Below are 16,589 nucleotides of genomic sequence, written 5' to 3' on the forward strand. Positions count from 1 at the left end.
ATTAGGAAAAGCTTTCTAACTACAAGGATAGGCTTCCAAGGGAGGTTGTGGAATCCCCATCACTGGAAGTTTTTAAGAATAGGTTAGAGAAATATCTGTCAAGGATGATCTAAGTATACATAGTCCTGCCTTAGTGCAGGGAGCTGGATTAGATGACCTCTCGAGGTCCCTTCCAGCCCTACCTTTCTACGAGTCTATTAACCTAGCAGCCATGCCAGAGCCACCAAATTCCTAATTAACAGCTGTGTCTGGGTCGTGAAGAGTACACGACGAAAATCTTGGCTGCAGTACTGATAAGTGGTAAATCTCATGAAACAAGTGTGTCTGAGAGGTACTTTGTACAGGAAAAATGATCTAAATTACCAGTGAAATTGGATGATAGTCATATATTTGTCTTTAACTGTAAGAGGTCTGCCTGCTTGTCTATTAGGCGTAGAACTGTGTAGAAACTGATGATGGAGCAGTTTACAGAATGGAAGGCACAGGCTGCTCTCTCCCCTTGGAATTTTATTAACTTTCTTTCTTTGTTGTTTTTCTTTCTTAAACTGAAATAAAAGCCCCCCATACATAGTACACGTTTTGCTCCTTGTAGGGGCTAACATTTCATGTGTATCTGACAGTGACCTGCATTGCCAGGACACTGGACTAGGTAATCTAATAGATTGTTTTCATCCCAATCATTTCAAGACTAGAAAGACAGCTATATGGTTAAAGCAGTAGAGTTGAAATTTGGAGAGGTGGGTTCAGTTCCCTACCCTGTCCTAAATTTTCTACCTAATCTTAGGCAAATCACACTGCAGCTTTTCCCCCTGCCCCTCCCATCTGTAAAATGGGGACAATTTATTTCCTTTTCTCTATATTTGGATAGTACATAGCACAATGGCTATAAAAGTAAGCTATCAAACAGGTAGCTTAAGTCTATTAATATGTGCACAGCATCTAGCACAGACTATGATTAGGGCTCCTATTCACTATGGTAATACAAGTAATAAGTTAGCACCTCTTGGGGGCAGGGTGTCTGTGCTAAGTGAGCAAACCTCTTCAAAAGGCATTCTCAGGTCAAGAAAATGTTTAATCCCTAGTTTCAAAATATGCAATGTCCTACAATCTAAGCCGCACATTTTTAAACATGGAGATATGCAAATGTTGATTTATTTGGGTTTGTGTTTGAGCCTGTGTAGGGGATCCAATGTCTTAGAGCATTGGGAACCTGATATGTTTACTAAAGAATCCCACATAAGCCCTGAAAAAAGTAGACATTCTGCAGTGCCTGCAGAATGTGTGCAATTGAAAGATATGAGCGACTGCAGTATATTTAAATAGGTGCTTCTCAACTTCTGAAATGCCTGAGCAGCAGAGCTTCCATAACTGAATTATACATGTATTTCATTATATGTGAACACACTTTAAAATGGAATAAGATTGGGGGAGGGGTAGAAATAGATTGCAAGGGGAAGTTTTTTCCAATCAGGAGGAAAAGCAGAGGGTGTCACCCAACCACTGAAAGGCTAAAGATTTGCCATTCAACAAATTTCTAATTCTTGTCATGCCTATATGCTCCCTTAACTATAGCAGTAAAAATGAATGGTGCTTGCTTTTGTGGTGGTGGAGGGTTTTCTTCCCTTCCTCATGCTCTAGGGGCCTGGCAATACCTATATAATAAAGCAAAGAGTCTTGTGGTACCTTAACAGACGTATTGGAGCATGAGCTTTTGTGGGTGAATACCCACTTCGTCAGATCACGAAAGCTTATGCTCCAATACGTCTGTTAGTCTATAAGATGCCACAGGACTCTGTCACTTTTTACAGATCCATACTAACATGGCTACCCCTCTGATACTATATAATAGAGATAAATACCACTCCAGGGATGGACAGCACACATGGTGAATCAGGAAGGGGTCTGAAGTCTTTACATAATCACCAGATAGGGTTTCAGGGCTTAAATATATACATTTTATACACTTTGCTCTGATTTTAGTTCTGCTATGGAAAGAATTTAGTTTAAATGGCATTTCCATCACAGCAAATGTGCTATTACTATCTGGAGCCCATAGTTAATTAATGGCCATTATCTATGACCTTTCCATTTACTTTACGGTGAAAATTCCAAAGTTCAAACACTATGTCTTTCTAAATTAGACTCTCACCCTCATTGCTGGGGCCAAGGAAGGCAGCATAAGTTAGACTCCATAGCAGCTTCTCTTCTTCGGGTGGCAGAGTGGGAAAGCAGGAAGCACACATATTGTCTTAAATTCACATTGGCTCTGATATTTTCAGCCGAGCACAATTTATAGACAACTTGCACTGCCAAATCGAAAGAAATTGGTTGACAGCCTACATATTGACTTTTAAGGAAGGCAACACCTGATCCAGACTCCAAAGTCATTCACAAGCACAGTTTAGATCAGCATTTCATTACAACTGTCAGAATTATAGTGAGTAACAACTAGGAAATCTTGTTATGTATTTCAGCAGGATTGCAGCTAAGCTTTGATTAATATTTAGGTATCCACATTTGCAGAAGCAACATTTTTTATTTGCTTTTAAAATGCTTTTGATATTATAGCCCAGAATTTATAGAGGAGGTATTTTTCTACAAGAATTTATAGAGGAGGTATTTTTCTACAAGATGCTTCCCCCCACTGTTGTGTATTTGGTTGTCATGGGTTTTGTTACTATGGCAACTGAGTTAGACTATTAAGGGATAGCTCAGCCGGTTTCAACCGGCTGAGTGAGCTCTCTGTCTCTGTAAATAAAATGGAGGTTTTGGTTAGCTGTCTGCTCTCTGGCCTCAAGTGATTGCTTCCTACACCGGCTGCCCCAAGGATACAACACTGGCGACGAGGATGGGATCCTGGTACTGCTCCAGTAACAGAAGGAAGTAGAAGTCAAGGTAAAGACCAAACAAAGAAAAAAAAGCTGCTTGTTGCACTGACTGTGAAAGTGAAACTAAAAATCATGGCTACTCTGACCAGGCCCCTGGAGCCTTTTGATGAGAATACAGAGCAGTGGCATGTGTATACTGAGCGTTTTGAGCTTTTTGGTATTGCAAATGACATTACAGAAGCGAAGAAGGTGCCAATATTCTTAACTGTTGTAGGGGCTAAAACCTATTCTCTGCTACGCAGCTTACTACACCCTGTTAAGCCTGAGACTAAATCTTACAGTGACATTGTGGAAATCCTGGGGTCTCATCTCTCCCCAAAACCACTGGTAATTGCTGAAAGATATAGGTTCCACAAAAGAGACCAAAAGGAAGATGAAACAGTTGTACAATTTGTAGCCATTTTAAAAAAGCTAGCAGAACACTGTGAATTTAAAGAGATGTTAAATGATGCCCTGCGTGACAGGTTAGTGTGTGGCCTCTGCAGTGAAGCTATACGGAAGCGCCTACTGACAGAGGCTCAGCTTACATTACAGAAGGCTGTTGATATTGCTGTCTCCATGGAACTGGCTACAAGGAGGCACAATACATCGGTGCATCCTAGGGGATGCAAAAAGTGTCACAAGAACTGACCCACAAAACGGTGCAGAGTCAAGAATGTTACCGCTGTGGTAAGCTGGGTCACCAGGCATCAGAATGCTGGTGTAAGGACCTGGTGTGTCGACACTGTGGCAAAAAGGGACACATTGAGTATGCCTGTAAACAAAAGAAAAAGAGGCCTGTGGTCTGGCCGACAAAAAGAGGAAACTTGCATACCCTAGAGCAGACCCAGGATGATCAAGGTGACACCTCCTCACAAGAGGAAGTGCCACTGCATGTTTTGTCTTTGGCAGCGGGCTCACATGAATACTGGGTAACCCCCTTATTGGAGGGCAAACCTATACGCATGGAACTAGACACCGGTGCAGCTGTCTCACTGGTTCCGGAGACTGTGTATAAGGAAAAGCTACAGCATCTTCCGCTTAAGGCAACAAAAACTGTTCTGAAGACGTATATAGGTGAAGCTGTGCCCATGTTGGGCACTATTGATGTTAAGGTGGAGCTCAATGGACAGGCGGCTAAATTGCCACTGTTTGTGGTGAGAGGTGACTACCCAGCCTTAATGGGTAGGTCTTGGCTTGGGAAGATTCAGCTGAACTGGGCAGAAGTGCACCGGATGACTAAAGAAGAAACCAGTCTAACCCCTATACTAAGGAAACATGCTGCTGTTTTTGGAGATGATTTGGGAAGTATGAAGGGAATCACTGTGACATTGAACATTAACCCTGGCAGTCCACCAAAATATCTGAAAGCCCGAACTGTGCCATATGCCATCAGGCCAAAAGTTGAAGCAGACCTGGAGCGCCTGGTCACCAATGGAGTCCTAATACCAGTTACCCATAGCTCATGGGCCACTCCTATCGTTCCAATAGTGAAGAAAGATGGCTCTCTCCGGATTTGCGGTGATTTTAAAGTCACTGTCAACCCAGTGTTGTGTGCAGAGCAATACCCGCTTCCCCGCATCGATGACCTCTTCGCAGGCCTGGCTGGGGGACAAAAGTTCAGTAAGATTGATCTGAGTCAAGCATATTTACAGATGCACGTCGATGAAAAGTCCCAAGAGCTGTTGACTATTGTGACTCATAAGGGGCTTTATCGATACTGTCGCCTACCCTTCGAATCACATCGACTCCGCCCTGTTCCAGAGGGCTATGGACCAGATCTTGTGTGGCTTGTCAGGAGTTCAGTGCTATCTGGATGATATCCTGGTCACTGGAAGAAATGAAGAGGATCACTTAAAGAATTTAGAGGCTACCCTACAAAGACTGGAAGAGTATGGCCTACAAGTTCGCAAAGACAAGTGTGAATTCTTCAAGCCCTCTGTTGAATATTTGGGACACATCATCGATTCTGCAGGTCTTCATAAGGCCCCTGCAAAAGTTAAAGCTATTGTGGAGGCTCCCCCACCTCGAAATGTAAGCCAGCTACGCTCATTTCTAGGACTACTGAACTATTATGGAAAGTTCATCTCACAGTTAGCCACACTGCTAAAACCACTTCATGAGCTCCTTGGGCAGAACAAGGCCTGGAAGTGGACTGAAGCCTGTGATGTTGCATTTAACAAAGCTAAGGATGCATTGTTAAATTCTGAAGTTCTAACGCACTTTGATCCATCCTTACCCCTGCAATTGGCCTGCGATGCTTCCTTATGGAGTGGGAGCGGTCGTGTCACACATTATGCCTTCGGAGAAGAAAGACCTATTGCTTTTGCTTCACACACTCTAAGCAAAGCAGAAACTAACTACGCCCAAATCGAACGTGAGGCATTAGGAATTGTTTTTGGAATTAGGAAGTTTCATCAGTACCTGTTTGGGCAAAAGTTTACTCTTCTTACAGACCATCGACCTCTGACATCAATTTTTGGACCCTACACAGGCATTCCCCCATTAGCTGCTAGTCGTATGCAACGTTGGGCATTGATACTTTCTGCACACACATATGAAATCAAATATCGGAAATCCACTCTGCACGGCAATGCAGATGGCCTCTCAAGGTTGCCTTTACCGGTCAAACATCAAGATAGTGCCCAAAAGGAAATCATCTACTTTGAACAGGTAGAGAATACACCCATCACTGCTGCTCAGATAAAGAAGGCAACTTGACCCAGTATTATCCCAAGTTATGGACCTGGTGATGCATGGAAAATCTCGACAAACCTCTCCGGTCTCACCCGACCTTGTTCCCTACATGTCCAGGCGGACAGAGTTATCGGTCCAATCTGGTTGTTTGTTGTGGGGGAGGCGTGTCATTATTCCACCACCCTGAGATCACAGATGTTAGAACAGCTACATTCCGGTCACTGTGGAATAGTGCGCATGAAGGAAATGCTATTTTTGGTGGCCTAGATTGGGCGGTGCTATTGAAGAGAAGGCAAAAGCTTGTATGTCATGTCAGGGTGTAAGAAATGCACCCAGTGGGCACCTACACCCATGGGACTGGCCTGAAAACCCGTGGCAACGTATTCACGTTGACTTTGCTTGAAGGAAGCATGTTCTTGGTGGCAGTAGATGCCCATTCTAAATGGCCAGAAGTCTCTATAATGCAGTCCACTACTGCAGAGAGTACTATCCAAAAACTACGAGGACTCTTTAGTCGTTTTGGTCTGCCAGAACAACTTGTGAGCGACAACGGACTGCAGTTCGTCTCTCAGGAGTTTCAAAATTTTATGAAGGCAAATGGGATACACCACATCACATCAGCACCATATCATCCGTCCACCAACGGATTAGCTGAAAGATTTGTGCAGACAATGAAAAACGCTTTGAAATCAGCAAAGGGACAACACTCCATTCAAAAGCGTCTGGATACCTTCTTACTTTCCTATAGAAACACACCTCATGCTACGATCCAGGCTTCCCCAGCCTTTCTAATGATGGGACGACAGCTGCGCACTTGCTTTGATCTGCTGAAACCTTCTGAACCCAGACAAACTGTGCAACATCAGCAGCAATATCAAGTCATCAGACGGGCACCCAGAGCAAAACCTTTAGCCCAGGGCAGCCAGTTTTGGCTCGGAATTATACTTCCAGAGCTAAATGGGTCCCGCCACAGTCATCACTCAAACAGGACCTGTTTCCTATACAGTCCGGACTGCAGAGAATCTTACCTGGCGGCGACATGTAGATCAGCTGTTGCCAGGTCATGCCAGTCTTCAGGACCCATCTGCAGTTGAGGGTCTGACTTCACCCTCCTGGTGAGACACCGAATCATGAGTCACCTGTTCCTGACTGTTCTCCTCCATTACTGCCGGCAGCTGAGATACCCTTTGCCCAGCACGAGCTGATACCACCGCCTCACCTATTCATGCTGCGGACCCTGAGCCCCTAGTACTTTCGGGTGCAACAACACCAGAAGTTTGCCGTAATCCACCTAGAGACAGAAGGCCTCCTCATCGGCTGGATCTTTAGTTAGGGCGAACCCACGGTTATGGGGCAAAATAATCCCCAGGGTTTAGCCGGGAATGGAGGCAGTCTACCCTCCTTCTCTAGTTTAGTGTGTGTTTTATTTAGGGGATGTTCTTATTAGGGGGGGGAGGAATATGTTGTGTATTTGGTTGTCATGGGTTTTGTTATTATGGCAACTGAGTTAGACTATTAAGGGATAGTTCAGCTGGTTTCAACCGGCTGAGTGAGCTCTCTGTCTCTGTAAATAAAATGGAGGTTTTGGTTAGCTGTCTGCTCTCTGGCCTCAAGTGATTGCTTCCTACACCGGCTGCCCCAAGGATACATCACCCACTTTAATAATTTATGTTTTGTCTTGGTTTCTGCCAGATGAAAGATTTTTTCCATAACTTTGTGAAAATTCTAAAGCAATTTTTATGTACACTGATCAAAGTTGGACTGTTGGAATGATGCAATTAGCTGTTCATTAAAAGTCATAGGCCTGATGCATTCCCATTGATTTGACTAACCTGATATTTTGTGCATTATAAAATTAAAAATACTTGTAAGTCACATAATATCATCTAGCAATTTACAATATTCTTCAAGTTAACATTGTACTTGAACATGTTCCATGTAGGTCTAGCACATATGTACTATGCAGCTCTGTGTATGGAATAAGACATGCATCTAAGGCAGTTTCATGGCATTTGTGGAATTTAAATAATTTGTGTTGGAGTCCGGCACCTTCTGCTCTTTCTGCTGCTGCTCCTTGCCTTCCAATTTGGTTATGCTTTCCACAAGGTTTCAAACAATAACATGAGCTTTATAATCTCTTACCATCAGACTTCTGGGCTTGTTCTCTCTGTCAATTACTTCTATAAAACAATCCAAGTTTGAAAAAATCATTCCTACCATTTTTTAGTTAGAATTTTGCCTGCACAACATTTCTGATTGATACTTCTGAGCAGGGAAGGGTGGTTATTTTAATGTGCACATCCAGAACAAGTCAATTGATTTTGATTAGAATTTCCCACCCACCACTCAAAAAAAGAAAAAAAATGGCCTATAGACCAAGACCAATGTGGAAAAAATTAACAAAGTAGGTTGCCTGAGAAAGTTATGAGCCTCTGAAGAAGAAAAGTTAGAATGGGAGTTGGAACTACTATGCCTCTTCCTCATTCACATAGGAAGCAATTTAGGGAAGTCCCATGGCATGTGTTGTACTGGAAGTCAGATAAGATGACCACAGCAGTCCTTCTGGGTTTTATAATGTATTAATCTTATATTGCATTGACTAACAAAAGTTATTCATTTCCACAATCCCCCTGTGCAGTAGGCAAGTATTATTGACCCTGTTTCACAGCTGGGGAAACTAAGGCAGAAAACTTAAATGGCTTACCCAAGGTAATCAATGTCAGAATGAGGATGGGAATGTTCGAGCCCTTTGCTCTCAATCCCATGCTTAGAGCACTAGATAATGTTACATCTCTTGACACTTGAGCAGCCCCCAGCAACATACAAAGTCTCCACTGGCTGCTCAGTGGAAGAGCCACAGCTGAGTTGTAAGCTGTTGGTTGGTGGCCATGGAGGAGCTTGCAATATTTTTGAGTCCAGTGATAGGAGCCCAGGCTGCACTCACTCACTCCTACAACTGGGAATTGCTCTGAGGTCCCTCCAGATGCTGAGGGACATGTAGCCATGGGTCTTACAAATTTTAGGGGCCTGCCCTGATTACCCATGAGTGAGGGGACTCAAAGTGGGTGACTAGGCTGTGATTTTAGGAAGAACCACAACTGCAAATCTTCAACTTTCCAGATAGCCTCAAAAATGTGAAATGACCTTTCTCCACAAAAGAAAAAGCTATCAATTTTCTTTTTGAAATGGACACTGAGGTTAGCTTGTGACATGTTCAGAGTCCCAAAATTCAAGTGGGGCCCAGCTCTGTGGACATTTTGGTTTCCAAAGGCCATTTCTACTTGTGATAGATAACAAAGAAAGGCCTACTTGTATGCAGGGGAAAACACAATTAATGGATTTCAGCAGTATATATTTTACACTTTTATTACATAAACAACAAAACTCTTGTTTCTCTATAGAGTAGTACAAACCAATTTGAATTAATCAAGACTTGAGTCTCTTCTCTGACCAACTTGTGCATGGACCACTTCCTAATGTTAATGGAATTATACATATATGCAGTGAGAGAGAGAGTGTCTTGATAGCTGAGATGTTGGGACAGATCCTCAGCTGGTGTAAATTGCTATCACTCCTTTGATGTAAATCAACATTACCCTCTTGACAGCAGATGAGGCTCCAGCCCTTTATCTGGAGGTAAAAGCATGGTCTAGTAGAGAGAGCACTGTCCTAACCTCAGACACGTGAGTTCTACTCCCTGCTCTGCCATTGGCCTGCTAGGTGACCTGAAGCCAGTCCACTTCCTCTCTTGGTGCCTCAATTTTTCCCATCTGTAAAATGAAGATAATGATCCTGACCTCCTTTGTAACATGTTATGAGAGCCTCATGAAAAGCACTAACTACAAGCTAGTTATCTTCACTACCTCTATTGGAGGTCCACAAAGTAGGATCTAAAAAGGTCTTGAAAGATTAACCTTCTTAATGAAAGAACGGGCTTTCTTTGTTGCAGTTCTTATCTCCTTTGCCTTACTGTCTACATCTGATGAATTTTCTAAGTGCTCTCCGTGTAATGGCCTTTGCATCCAGGAACTTGAAGATGCTTTTTTTACATCTTAAAGTGCTATGCATTACTGCTCAAATGGCATATGGAATATAAACAAACAAAAAAAACCCAAACCACAATGAAAATAGTGCTATTTATCCAGAAGCTATCACTAAAGCACAGGAAAGCATGTTACTGCCAAACCACACACAGCAAAATGCAGAGATTATAAAGAGAGTTAAGTGGCCGCCTATGAATATGAATCATATCTTGATGGAAATAAAGCAGAGGGAGCTTCATGCTGGGAAATATTCCATGAATGAGTCCAATGTAGTCATTCCATATGATAAAGGAGGTGCCAGATCGTAATTCATAAGGCTCTTCAGTTCTGAAAGCCTTAAATACTGAGCCAGAAAAGGCTTCTTGTTAAGAGTCTTACAAGTCTTACTCAGGCAAAATAAAATGGAGTTTTGCCCAAGTAAAGAGTTCAGGATGCAGCCATAAGAAGGAAATATTGCTCACTCCTCGGGAACAGAGGGCCTTAGATACAGAGGAGCCAGTGCAATTCAGTGGTATGAATAGCACAGGATTTCTGGAACTTGTGCAAGGAGTTAGCTCCTCTGCTGTATACTCCACCATAGAGAAGGTTAGGAAGGAGACCGTGGAGGGAAAGAAGATATTGCCCCCACTGACCCAAGTCCAAGTATGCAAGCTGGTGAAGAGAGGATGATTTACACATGAAGCAGTAACACATTGAGAGAGAGAGAGAGAGAGAGAGAGAATGTGTGTGTATGCTCCTACCTTCTAGCACCACAGAAATTGCTCTGAGTCCACTGGTTGTGTATCCTCCCCATGCTACTTATTTACATTCCCTCCACCAACCTCGTGCAGCAATACTGTGTTTTCGGCCCTTTGCCTAGGGCCTGTGAGAAGCAGAGGTCTCCCTTCTCCAAGATCTGAGAGACTGGGCTCAAATATCCCTGTTTCTCTCTCCCCTCACTTCCTTCCTGTGCCCTCCTTATCAGTCTTGAGTTGGCTCTTTAGTTCACCCTCCACATGATTAGATAAATAACTTCAATTCCCCCTTAGAAGGCTAATTGAGATAATGGATTGATGTCGGAGGGATCAGAGTGGAGCCTCACCTTTGAACTGCCAACACTCTGGGCAAGTCTACAATACAAAATTAAGTAGACCTAAGTTACATAGATGTACAGCCAGCACAGTAATTGAATCTGTTTTACACGTCCACACTACGCTCCTTGTGTCAGCAGTGCACACCCTCACCAGGAATGCTTGCACTGATTTAAATGCCAGTGTGGGGCATTTTGGGGATGGTTTCTGAAAGACAGTAACAGGCAACATAAGCAATGCAGTGTCTACACGGACACAGCATCAAACTTACTACTTAAGCACTACGCCTCTCACAGAGGTGGAGTTATTAAGTCAGTGTAGTGGGAGACTTACATGGGTGGGTGCTACTTTTAGTGTTGATGCTTACAGAGTTAGGTCAACATACATCAGTCTAACTCTGTAGTGTAGGCCTGGCTTCTGTCTCACATCTCTCCCCCCTGACTAGCTGTGAGGCTGTTCCTTCCCCACGCCCTCCCTTCTTAAAGGGGACATTAGACTTCTTGTGCTCACACTTGCCCTACAGGGTGGTTGTCCATTGTCCACCCACAGAAGTCACATTTCATGGGTGGGAGACATCCCCATAACTCTTTCTTTCTGATGAAAAGGGGACCTGGGACTCTCTGGCTCTTGTCACCCCAATACTTTTCCCCTAAGCCTTGTTCTGAATTACCATTTCCTCCACTCCCTGTTCCTAGGGAGGTTCCATTTTCCTCCTGGCTTTTTCCTTTGGTCTAGGATTTTCTGATTCTTTTATTTCATGCCCCATTTCCTCATTGCCTTTTGACACAGTTTTCTGCCACAGGGGACCCCGGTTTTCCTCTTACAAAGGAAGGGGCTCTAGTCTGTCCTATCAATGACTGGATGCAGTAGCCTATTGACTACTCCTACCCACTTCCATTTGAACTTCCCCTGTACCTCTATGGATATCTCAGCCATTGAGCTGAATCTCCTTTCTCCATGAATACACTCCAGCTCTAACCTCTCACCTGGCAGCATCCACTGTGGCTTCACCAAATCCTTCCAGATCAACAAGCATCCCAAGGCAGTATCCACTAGTCTCCTCTGGACCCTCCACCCCACTTTTACAAGGATGGTGGACATTTTCTTGTTCTGCCCTTCCCCTTTAGTCACAATCCACCTGCAGAATTCTGTGAACCCACATTCCATGACAGGACAGTCTTGCTTTATCTGCCCCAGACGCCCACATTGGTAGCAAACCACTCCCCAGTTCCCTGAAAGAGTTCCACTCATTTCCTCTTCCCTCTCCCACCTCCTATTGCCCATGCTGCAATCAAGGTACCTTTCCTTTTTCACCAAGTCCATTCCCTGAAATGGCTGGACTTCTTTCTTGGGAAAGTCCACTTCCACAAAATTTCCTGCAAGTTTAACCACTGCCTCCAGGGTCATTGGCTAATGCCTCCAGACCCAAATGTGCATTTTTGGGGAGGCTCTGGAGAAATTGTCCCAATAATATGCCATCTGTTATTTCCCCCACACTTTGGGTGCCTAGCCTTAGCCAGTGAGTAGCCCAGTCAGGTAATTTTTGTGTAAGTGCTGTGGGCCATACCTCTCCAGTCCATCAAGTGACTGAAAATTTCTGACTAAATTTTTCCTTTGAGAAGCCTACTCACTCCAAGATGAACGCCTCTACCACATTCTAGTCCTGGACCTGATCCTCACTTAGGGCCAGATAGGCCACCTGTGCTACCCCTGACAAATAAGGTTCCGCTTGGATGGTACACATCCCAGACCTTACCCCATCTGGTTCCGATTGGTACCCTCTAAAGGGTCACTAAAAATGCATCAGGGTCTTCTGCTGGGCCCAGCTTGCACTGACTAACCCCCAGGGTCCTTCCGCTGTTCTCCATTATGGGACCCACCAGATTCTGTACCAGTTGCTGCTGCACCTGCAGCTGTTCCTTTATGAATTCTTGTAGACTCTTCTGCTGTTCACCCTGCCACACAAGGAATGACTGTCTTTCCACATGATGGGACTACTGGAACAATTGTGTGGTCTTTTGCATTTCCTTTTGTTGTTCTACTAACCATTGCAGAGTCTGCTACATTGCCTGGACCCCAAATATTCACACCCACTCCACCCCATCTGGTTCTCTGTCACCTCTGATGGGGGAAATCAATCCCAGAAAATCCCCATGGAACAGGGCAGCACTGTGCCCCTGCTCGCTTTTGTCACAGAAATCTGCTCAGACTCTGCCAGTCAGATAGCAATGTTGTATAGTTTATTTATGTTATCTCCACCCATACCTTTATTCACAATGTCCCAAGGAGCAGAGCTCTCCCTTCCCTGAGGGCCATCAGTCTTGGCTCAGCTAGCCCTGTTACTTTCCTCCTCATTTCCTTCCTGTGCCCTTCTTATCAGTCTTGAGCTAATGGGCTAATTGGCTCTTTAGCTCACCCAGCCCTAGCCCCACCTGATTAGATAATTAACTTCAGTCATCCTTATTTGAGGGGGGAACTGATTGGTGTCAGAGTGATCAGAGTACAGGCTCATGTGTCAACTCCCAGCACTCTGTCACAGTTTATGTATAAAATAAAATTAAGCCCTTTTAAATGGATATATTTGAAAACCCAAACCACAGCATCCACACTGCTATTTTTAGTACACTATCTTGAGCCAAGCTAGCACAAGTCTGACTATTTGACCTGGGAGGCTCTTTCCCAGCAGCAGAGTAGACTTACCCTTAATGACCTTGGGCAAGTGTAGCAAGGCATATGCTGGGCCTCTGTTTTCAGCCCCTGTTGCCCTCTCCAATCAGTCAGGAACATCTCAGCTTGATGCAACACCAGTGTTCTTTATTTACAGTTGTTTTCCCACTACCACTTTCCATCTATGTACAGGTTTTTCAGCCAACTTTGCCAAGAGCAGGCCTGGCCAGCAGCAGACCAGAGGGCTCCCTCAGTGCCGGGCCGGGCCGGGCCTGGCCGGGCCTGCCTTGCCTTTTCTTCCTCCTCCTCGCTAGCTTCCTCCCACCTTTATAGCCCCTGGCTAAGAGGCTGGCAGGTGCTGCCAATTACCAGGCAGGCACAGGGCTATCCAACCAGCCCCCAATCAAGGGGAGTGGATTGGGGCTGGAGTGGCAGGGGCTGATTAAGTGCTTCTCACTCATCAACACCCTGTCACAGCCAGTCACTTATACTCTCTGCACTTCAACTGATGGGGCAAGATGGGGATAATAGCGCCCTACCTCAAATGGGTGCTGTGAGAATAAATCTCTTTCAAAGGATTGTAAGACGCTCAAATAAGTATGTTCCTAGGATGGATAGATGGCAGCATTAAGCTAGGTGCTCCCCAGTCCTGCAGTTTTGTGAGTACTGGCTGAAAAGGGGACTCACTGACAGTTCAGCTCCATCTAGTCTACGCGGCCAGGGAGCCAGGACTCAGTGTCTATACCAATCTGCTTGATGTTCTGAAATGTGCTGATTGGTTTGGGGAAGTACACGTAAACTTTTCAAGTTTGTGTTTTTAACTACATTGGGTAGCAACTGAAGTACTATGGATTTTTTTTCTGTTGAGTAATGGCAATGTATGTGAATAGGAAATGAAATTTTACAATCTAGTCATTTTTTATGTTGTCTGTGTATATTTTTTCCCAAATATTAGCATGCAATATTAAGATGGAATGGGCAGTACTGTATTAGTCATGTGGGGGTGACGGTAAGTGATCAAAGTGCATATTAAATTTCAGGTGGATCATAAGGAGTGGAAGAGAGAGCTAAGGAAAGTAAAACCTTGGGCCTGTAAGGAGAAGCTAGCTTCGTTCTTATCTACAAAGCAGCTACTACCGCTGTGTAGTCAGAATTTGAAATTGCTTGTGCAATTAACCTCAAACTTTCAACAAAAAATTTTCCTCAGGGCTACACATAAAAAAGTTTATACATAATGGAGCTTCCTCCCCGACCTCTCCTAGAATATCATATGGGAGGTAATTATTTGGTTTATAATGGAAAATGTCTTACAATAAATATAGACTCTCTGCTGTGACTCCATAATATTTTTAAAAGATTTTCTCCATTGAATTAGCCATTAAACAGCAGCAATCCATATTTTTTCTGTCCCCCCACATGTTTTTTGTAAGTTGTTCATGTTCCACAATAGCTAATCAGCAGCATGCATGTTATATAAGCCTATCCACAATAAGCTTTTTTTACACTGCAGTTTTCTGAAGTCATTAAAGGCTCAATATGTATTTTATTATTAATATTGAATTTATTTCTATCTTATGTAGAAGTTAAGTAATAGTAGTAATTATTCCCTACATTTATATGGCATTATTAATCTCAGACAATCTCAATATGCTCTGTATCATAGCCAAACCACATTCAAACCAATAAGAATCTTTCCATTGACTTAGGTGGACTTTGGATCAGGGCCTGTGATAAATGAGGGGGGTGGAGGCAGCTCCCTTTTATGGAACCAGCCAGCCAGTTAGCTATGAAATCCCTCTTAGTAGCTGTACTTGCTTTACCTATAAAGGGTTAAAAGTCCCACTGTGATGCATAGATAAAAGGAAGTGAGTGGGCACCTGGCCAAAAGAGCCAATGGGACGGCTAGAACTTTTAAAAATTGATACAAGACTCCCCTTTTGTCTGTTGTTGTTCTCGGGGAGAAGCAAACACAGTGCAACTACGCTGTAAAAAGCTTGGAGCCAGGTATGAAAAATCATTGGTATCATACGTAGAAACTACTCATTTGAAACCCCAGATATGTAGGTAGACCAGGAAATGTCTAGGAAGACACAATCAGGTTTATCTACTTTTATTTCTTTATGGCTTGTCAACTCCTCTGTGCTAACCCCAAATGCTTTTGTTTTGCTTGTAACCTTTAAACTGGACCTCAGGAAAGTTATTCTTGATGATTAATCCTTGTAAGTGTTTTTCTTTTTTTAATCTAGCAATAGTCTGAGTTTCCAGATGTATTTTCTTTCTTTTTGTTTTTAATAAAATTTACCCTTTTTTAAGAACAGGATTGGAGTTTTGTGTCCTAAGAGGTTTATGTAAATGTTGTTTAATTCGCTGGTGACAACAGCTGGTTTCCTTTGTTTTTCTTTCTCAGCTCTTCCCTGGAATGGGAGAGTGGAGGGGGAAGGGCTTGAGGGTACCCCACAGGAAGGAATTCTCAAGTGCACCTTCCTGGGTTCTCAAAGGGGTTTTGCACTTGGGTGGTGGCAGCATCTACCCATCCAAGGTCATAGAGAAGCTGTAACCTTGGGAGTTTAATACCAGCTTGGAGTGGTCAGTATTAACTAGTATGTGTACACACACACACACACACACACACACACACACACACACACACAGTCTCCAGTTCTAGTTTCTCCTTTTTCCAGAGAAAATAGAAATTCATATTGTGTATACTGTATGACACCATTGTGCCTTGTAGATTCAATTAGAGAAGCTATTTTTTTCTCATCCCTACCATAAAACTGGGTGCTAGGGCTGTTGTTTTCCATCTCAGAGATGTCTGAATTTCAGTGATGGGTGAGGAATCCTGACAATGGCCCTGTCAAGGCTGATTCCCCATTCTAGCACTTCAAGTGCAGAAGGCGGGGGCCCGCAAGGACTCTAAAAATTAATACTGACCACTCCAAGCTGGTATTAAACTCCCAAGGTTACAGCTAGGGAGTTTATATATATATATATATATATATATATATATATATATATATATATATATATATATATATATATATATATATAGTGATGGAGCAAGGCCGGATGGCTACAGGAAAGTACTCAGGAACAGGTATGCTAACCCCAGGCTAAGCAAATCCCTAGTACCATGGGAACCAAAATGGCAGTTGCTCCAGGGTAATTAAGGCACCTGGGGCCAATTAAGAACTTTCTAGAAGGCACCGGAGAGAGCTACATTGATTGGAGCACCTGCAGCCAAT

The 16,589-nt window shown here is 43.5% G+C and overlaps 1 protein-coding gene across 9 annotated transcripts in view; it reads right to left on the reverse strand.

Moving 5' to 3' along the window:
• Positions 1–16,589, reverse strand: part of RNF152 (ring finger protein 152) — a 239,504-nt gene that overhangs the window by 132,019 nt on the left and 90,896 nt on the right. Inside the window, exons 1-3 of one of the 9 annotated variants that reach the window (XR_005593497.1) lie at positions 11,664–11,829; positions 10,689–10,716; positions 7,707–7,744 (exon numbers count right to left, since the gene is read on the reverse strand). The exons of 2 other annotated variants lie outside the window; for them this stretch is intronic. Coding sequence is in view for 3 of the 7 variants with exons in the window: in XM_039522040.1 (XP_039377974.1) it covers positions 7,707–7,744; positions 11,664–11,778 (153 nt within the window). In the remaining 4 variants the exon portion in view is untranslated. Of the gene's footprint in view, positions 1–7,706; positions 7,745–9,069; positions 9,335–10,688; positions 10,717–11,663; positions 11,830–16,589 lie in introns of those variants that run through there. 6 more of the 9 variants (XR_005593494.1, XM_039522040.1, XM_039522041.1 and 3 more) reach the window with 6 other exon arrangements.

This window comes from Mauremys reevesii, linkage group 2 (genome assembly GCF_016161935.1).
Source record: "Mauremys reevesii isolate NIE-2019 linkage group 2, ASM1616193v1, whole genome shotgun sequence".
Lineage (NCBI taxonomy): Eukaryota > Metazoa > Chordata > Testudines > Geoemydidae > Mauremys > Mauremys reevesii.